General features: G+C 51.2%; 1 protein-coding gene across 1 annotated transcript in view; it reads left to right on the plus strand.

Moving 5' to 3' along the window:
* Positions 1–4,545: 4,545 nt before the first annotated feature.
* Positions 4,546–6,803, plus strand: part of Cbln4 (cerebellin 4 precursor) — a 7,030-nt gene continuing 4,772 nt past the window's right edge. The window contains exon 1 of the mRNA XM_008835131.1: positions 4,546–5,664. Within this exon, the coding sequence (XP_008833353.1) occupies positions 5,374–5,664 (291 nt within the window). The 5' untranslated portion in view covers positions 4,546–5,373. The remainder of the gene's footprint in view (positions 5,665–6,803) is intronic.

The raw sequence follows: 6,803 nt of genomic DNA on the forward strand, positions 1-6,803 counted from the left end.
AGAGAGATTGATTTTATCCCCAAGGTTCAGATCCGCCCTTGGATCTGTAAGATACCCTTCCAATAAATTCCCTCCATGTGTCCTTGGATTCCTATTCTTTGTAGCTAAGGGTAGACCAAACATTTAAGTTCTCCCAAATTCAAGAAAGGGTTTCCTTTTCTTCTTACGCTTATAGTGGTTTGATGTGATATTGTTTTCCCAGTGAGAAATAATCTCAGTAACAAGTTCTTTTTTCAGTAAGCATTTATTTATTAATCTCTACTCACTGTTAAAGCCTGTGTTCCTGAAGAGTTCGTAGCCATGGAAAATACAACAAATAAATCAATCACAAAAATCGTGATAAATATAATGTCTGGGAGAAACACAGACCATCATGGGAAGAACAAAATGGGATCAAAATCTGACTGCAACCATGATCAAGAAACCTTAGCACTCTTTCACATCTTGGATATATGCCTTGTTGGCTGACATTGAACGGAGGAAATTACACAGAGGAGCATTATGAACAATTTTTAAATTGTGGGTCTAATTTGAAAGATTTTTAAATAATCCACCTAGTTTTCCCCATGACTCTGTCTTCAAATGGGTCTACCATTTCACTGTCTCCAGAAGGAAGCCTGAGGGTCTTCTCAGCACGGCTCTGTAACTTTATGGCACCTACACATCTTCACAATATTTTCTCTCCTTAAGCCACTTACTCTCTCTCAGAAAGAACATTCTCTTGGGCAGATAGCTATCACTGTAGTGAGCAAGGGTAATTAAACAACTCAGTGGACCTTCATCTGGCTGTGATGTGAGTGAGCCTCAGATCACCAACTCTTGATTTTTGCACCTTCTGTATGACCGACCTGCGGTGGTCTTCTACTATATGATGTCTGGAATCTCCTATCACTCAGCCCCAGGGAAGCCTCAAGAGTGGAACACCTTGTGTGTCTGTCGTTGCTTCTCATAGTCACTGCCTTCAGAAGCAGAACATCACTCCTAGATCCTGACTTTCTTGACTTCTCCAGGAGGTGGTCAGGCAAGCAGGCACTGAATATATTGACCACCAGATCATGTTTCCTGTGCAAAATTGGTTCCCATTTTCATTTGCTTCAGAGTTGACCCCAGCTACAGAGAACTGAGATAGCAGAATGCATTCCCACACTGCCTCTGAAGGCCTGGTAACAATAACAGGCAACAGAAACCTTGGGCATCAAGGAACCTTAGAAAAGGGAAACATTTGAGCCACAACTAAGTTTTCTAGTATCATCTTTTTGACTGGAAAAAAGGGAGCAGATTTAGTAATGTGGCTGGAGAGAGAAACTTGGTCTTGATTTTGATTCTTTTCTCCTGGAGCACCTGGAGTTTCGGTGGGGGTGGGGATGAGGCAGTGGATGAGCCTTTCCCTAATATTCAGAAAACGCTTCCCAGGCAGGAGATGGGCTTTGCCAGTGTCTCTTGGCAGGAGCCAAATACCGCAAACTTAATAATCCTCAGTCAATGGAATTCTTTTTCTCATCTTCCCAGTGTATGATTTGGGGAACACCGTTCTAGTGAGGATACTTCATGACAAGGAACAGGAAGTAGCTGGAGGGCTACTGGACCTCTTGTGAGCAGAAGTTGGGAACTGGAGAACAGAGCTGATTCGTTCACTTCTGCCTCTCAGGACACCTCAGTCTTTAGGCTTGGTTGCCTTTCCTCAGTGTGGTGGCCTTCCATTGAAGCTGCTTCAGCCTTCAGATGCCTCTGACACAGTTCCAGCAGTCTAGGGGTCCACAGACCTTTCTTCCTTAGCACCCGGTTCCTCCAGATGCTATTTAAATAACTCAGTCCAATCCCAGAGGGAGAAAATATGGCAGCTGCAACTCAACTGTCCATGTTGGGTCCTGCACATGATGAAGTTCTGGTCTCAAGAGGATTGTGAGTTCTAGAACCTTGAGTTCTCCCTGTTCAGGCAACTGTGATGTGGAAAGATACGACAGTACATCTTACAGCTTCTCTCAGCAGAGGACCACACCTTCCAAGCACCTTGAACAGTAGAACATCTTTCCATAAGGACCCAGTACTTCCACCCAGATGATTCAGACTCTGAATTCACATTTCACGGGAGGAGCCTTACTCAAATTAGTTTGTGTAGTACATTCTATTTGGAAGTATTTTGTCAGTCCTCAGTCAGTCACTGGGACCTTAGTATGGTAAGGATGCTAGGTTTTGAGGCTACAAAGACTACTTTCACTGAGAGAAGAAAGAAATGACTTTAAATGAGTTCTTATAAACAAAAAATGCCAGAATAAAGAGGATTACAAAAGAATATGTCAGGGCTTGTGTGGAAGATGAATATTGCATATTAAACGGTTCTCAGTCAACAGCGATCTTTCTCAAATTCCTCCCAGCTTGAACTGAGAAGCTCAAGGCTTACCTACTGAACCGCCATCTTGGACAAGGAAGGCAGGGTCCTACCTCTACAGAAGAAAAAGTGGAACCAGATTTAACTTGGTATCTGCTCTCAAAGGAGAATTGGGGCTGAGGAGATGGCTTAGCAGGTAAGAGTGCCTGCTACACAAGCATGAGATCAAATTCCCAAAACCTACATAAAAGCCATGGTTGTGTATGCTTGTAACCCCAGTGCTGGGGGTGTGGGGCAGAGACAGGAGGATCACTGGGGCTCACTGGCTGGCAACCTAGCTCTGGGTTCAGTAAGAGACCTTGTCTCAAGGAAGTAAGGCAGAGAGTGATGGAGCAGGACCATATCCTCCTCTGGCCTCACATGCACATAGGTGAACACACCTGCAAACGCAAACACACAACACAACACATCATGCTTGAACTGAACAAGGGACATTTCTACTGCTATACAGACAGCCCATAGTGAAAATGGAAGAGTTACAAAGCCAGAAAGGGTCAAGTGGGAAGCTGTGTGATTACGATGGGCATCAGGTCCGTAATGACAATCATAAAGGCCTGGGATAATTCACCTGTTTGTTTTCAGTTTAGATGAGGGATGTTCAATTGTAACGGCTTGGCACTAGAGGAACTGCCATTCAGAGCTGGCGCTGCTCCTCTGGAGTCCTTCTGACTGTGGTGCCAGGCATCAATCCTTTAGTTGTATCATTATAGGAAAATGGGGCCATGGACCAATCATAGCTGTACCTTCGATTTTAACACTTGAACTAACACCACAGTACTTATGGCCTGAGTCCCCCTGGAGAATTTAACTACACCACACTGAACATGCAGGTCTAGTTTCTGCTGTGGAGGAGACTGAATGCCATTCTAAGAAAGATGTTCTTTAATGAAGACAATTGTGGAGTTCCTGTCCCAAGAGCATGAGTCAATAAGCCACCTTTAAGCAAAAGCAGCCAGCACAGCCAGCGGAACTCCAAAGAAATTAGCAATGCCTTTCATGGGATGTTGAAAAGAAACATGATATCTGCCCTCCAGGAGTCAGGAAAGAATTTAGGGGGCTGGAGAGATGGCCCACTGGTTAAGAGCAGTCGATGTTCTTGCACAGGACCCTGGTTTGATTCCCAGGACCCACATGATTGCTAACAACTGTTAGTGACTCCAATTTCAGGGGATCCGACGCCCTCTTCTGACCTCTGCGGGCATTGCATGGCACGGGCATACTTGTACACATGCAGGCAATACACTCATGCCCATAAAATAAAAATAATAATAAAAAAGAATTTAGAAGTGTCATAACCCTAAAGAACATGGAACTATAAAGCCAGGGGGTCCTTGGTTAGATGAACGCTGAGCTCTCAGCGAAGGAAAGTGACTTGGCCAAGTTCATGCAGCCCACTGCAAAGCCAAGCTCCACTTCCCTGCTTCCTGGTGGTGGCTGCAGAAGAGGAAAATACCTTGCCAATCAGAGACCAAGATGGCAGTGGAGTGCACGGGGGAGAGGGGGGAAGGGGAAATGCAGTAGCCTCAGGTTGTGTGTTTTAATATTTTATTTAAAAAACTTAAGGGGCTTTAGTTTATGAAGACTTTTTCTGGCCTTGCTTGGGGTGGATGTGCGCTGTGAAGGGGAAGGCGCGCCCCTGTGGCTTCTGAGGCGCATCTTCCAGAGCGGAAGGGAGGGATCAGGCACCTCCTCCCAGCCGCCCCCACAGGCACAGAGCTGCCCCAAGGCTCTCTGAGCTTGCCAGGCTCCAGGGCTCGGTGGGACGCGTTCCCCGCCGGGGCAGTTGGGGACGCCGGCGGGTTCCCCCAGCATCCAGGCAGGGCGCAGCGCGGATCCTCCCCTGCCCTTCGGTCTCTGCAGCAGGGCTGGCAGCGCCGCTCGCTCTCCGCTCGCAGGGCGCTGGGCAGAGTCCCGCGCTGGGCGGAACAAGGGTACCCGCAGCCCCCTCGGCGGGTCCAGGTCCAGCAGCCGCGGAGTCCGGGCCGCTGCGGCGGGGTGGGCATCCTTCTCTGCGCGCACACCCGGCGCGATCTCAGGGGGCCGAGTGGCCTCAGACCTCTGCAGCGGACAGTGTGGTGCGCCCCGCTTGCTACGGGTGCACTCAACGTCACAAGGCGCTGCTCGGTTGGGGTCACCGGACGCCTCTGCTTTCCGGGGATCCGCGGGTTGAACAACAAGCCATTGCACGCGGCACTCCTATAAATAGCGCGCGGATGCCAGCTCCGCGCTGTCCCTCCCAGCTGCGCGCGGAGACACAAAGTTGTGCGCAGGGACGCGGGAACCCTGGGCAGCCCCGCCGCTCGGCACCCTACAACTGATCGGTGCCTTGGCGCTTTTGGCGCGGAGGACGAGGCGGAGGCGCTGCCTACCTGCGTCGGAGGGACACTCGGCCTTGGGGCGTTTTTGACCAAGCGCGAGTGGGAGTCTCTAGCATCCTGGCGGTTAACACAGCCCGGCGTTCTTCTCATCCCCGGAAACACCTTCCGCCTTTGTCATTCGTTCCTGCGCCAGCTAGAGTCGCTCGGACGGGATCGACAACGCACCACTGGGCACCTCGACCCTTGCGCTCCTGAGTACCCTCTGTCTCCAGTTCCGTGATCACCCGGGGGTACTTGGGTTTGGGGTGAGATTTTATTTTGTTCCTTTGAGGTGTGATTGCGAGAGACTGGCGACTTTTACATGTCTAGGGACAAAAGTGGGTGCGGGGGCCCCAGGCACGGCTGACCGTGGGGCGGCGGAGGGTCGAGTTGGGAGTTCTGAATGAGCTCCTTAAAGGACAAAGGTATCCGAGCCAGCGACACATCGCCAAGGGTGACTTCGACTTCGGCCCACAGAATTGGTGGAAGTGTGCGCGCCGCCGCCGACGTTCCAGCCGCGCTGTCGTTCTAACCACTGGCATCCTCGCGAGCTCCGGGATCCCGGGTAGCAGGCGACGCCGGCCAGCAGAAGCCCCAGCCGGCTGCGGCTTGCCCACGCGGCTCACCATGGGCTCCGCGCTCCGGGCGCTGTCCGTGGTACCGGCCGTTCTGCTAGTCCTGATGCTGCCCGGGCTGCCTGTCTGGGCGCAGAATGATACCGAACCCATCGTTCTGGAGGGCAAGTGTCTGGTGGTGTGCGACTCGAACCCCGCCACAGATTCCAAGGGATCCTCTTCTTCCCCTCTGGGGATATCGGTCCGGGCGGCAAACTCTAAGGTGGCCTTTTCAGCGGTGCGGAGCACTAACCACGAGCCGTCTGAAATGAGCAACAAAACCCGCATCATTTACTTCGATCAGGTCAGACCCCGAGGGATGCAACCCGCCCAGTGGGTGGGTGGTCTCTGGATAGTTCAGATCGGGGCTGCCTGACTAGATTAAGCTGGTATGATTAGAATACTGCAAGACAATTCAGGCACCCTCCTCCCCAAATGTACCTGAGTCCGGAACTTCAGCCGCCTCCCTTCCCAGGCAACCCCGACCCTCATTCCCTCTCAGTCTATAACAGAGGCTGCCGGCGCGGTGGGGAGGCTTGGTAGTGCAGAGGCAGGCAGCTGTAGCCCAGGACAAGTTTAAAAGCAACAGGTCAGCAGGGGCTGAAGAGATCCATGGACACAGGGATCTGTTGGTAGAGAGCTTTGCCCCTTAGCTCAGGCTTCTTAACAGGTGCTGAGATGTTTCTACAGGGTCCTTGGAGACAACCAGTTAATGTTTGACCTGTCCTTTCAGATGGAACTGCTTCTCTCCAGGGAGATCTGGGGTGCCACATGGTGCAGAGAGACCCTGTAGGTGGATACAGAGGACTGGGAGGGTGGGGAGCAGTCCAGGGTCAGATCTTGCCTCCAGGGCTCCATAGCCGGGGTCTCCCTGCATGGTCTAGAGCAGCTAACCCTGCTTGGACTAGACAGAAAGCCCTTCTCGATACTTAGAGAAAAGTTGCCTAGGAGGGAGGAAAAGGGATTGATTAATTGCACAGAGCTCCCTTAGGGCTGCGCTGGAGGAGCTGGGCCCCCTTCCCGGGCTCAGGTTCTTTGAGAGCATTGTAAATTGCTGGGGAAACATACATAGACTTTGAGCTGGCTGGGAGGGGACTGGGGCTGAATTGATCAAAGCTGCTACCGTGGTGCTCTGTGGATGGGAGTGATGCACTACTCCAGGACATCAGCTTTTAGCTTTAGCAAAGCCTCCTAGGGCAGAAGCCTGACTCCAGTGTTTTGATTCCAACCAATCCCAGCAGTACCTGGAATCTGTTTGATTCCAAAGTCACAGTTCACAGCTGTACGCAGTGCATAGCTTGTGGGAGGACTGGGTAAGTGGGGCTGCAGGATGGGCCAGGAAAGGCTCTGGGTGACATTTGTATTCGACACTTAATTTTCCCAAGTAATATACTCCCCAACTAGCCAGAGATAGAGAATGCCTCTCTGGAGGCTTACTATGGA

Source organism: Nannospalax galili, unplaced genomic scaffold, assembly GCF_000622305.1.
Source record: "Nannospalax galili isolate Female #2095 unplaced genomic scaffold, S.galili_v1.0 scaffold596, whole genome shotgun sequence".
Taxonomy (NCBI): Eukaryota; Metazoa; Chordata; class Mammalia; order Rodentia; family Spalacidae; genus Nannospalax; species Nannospalax galili.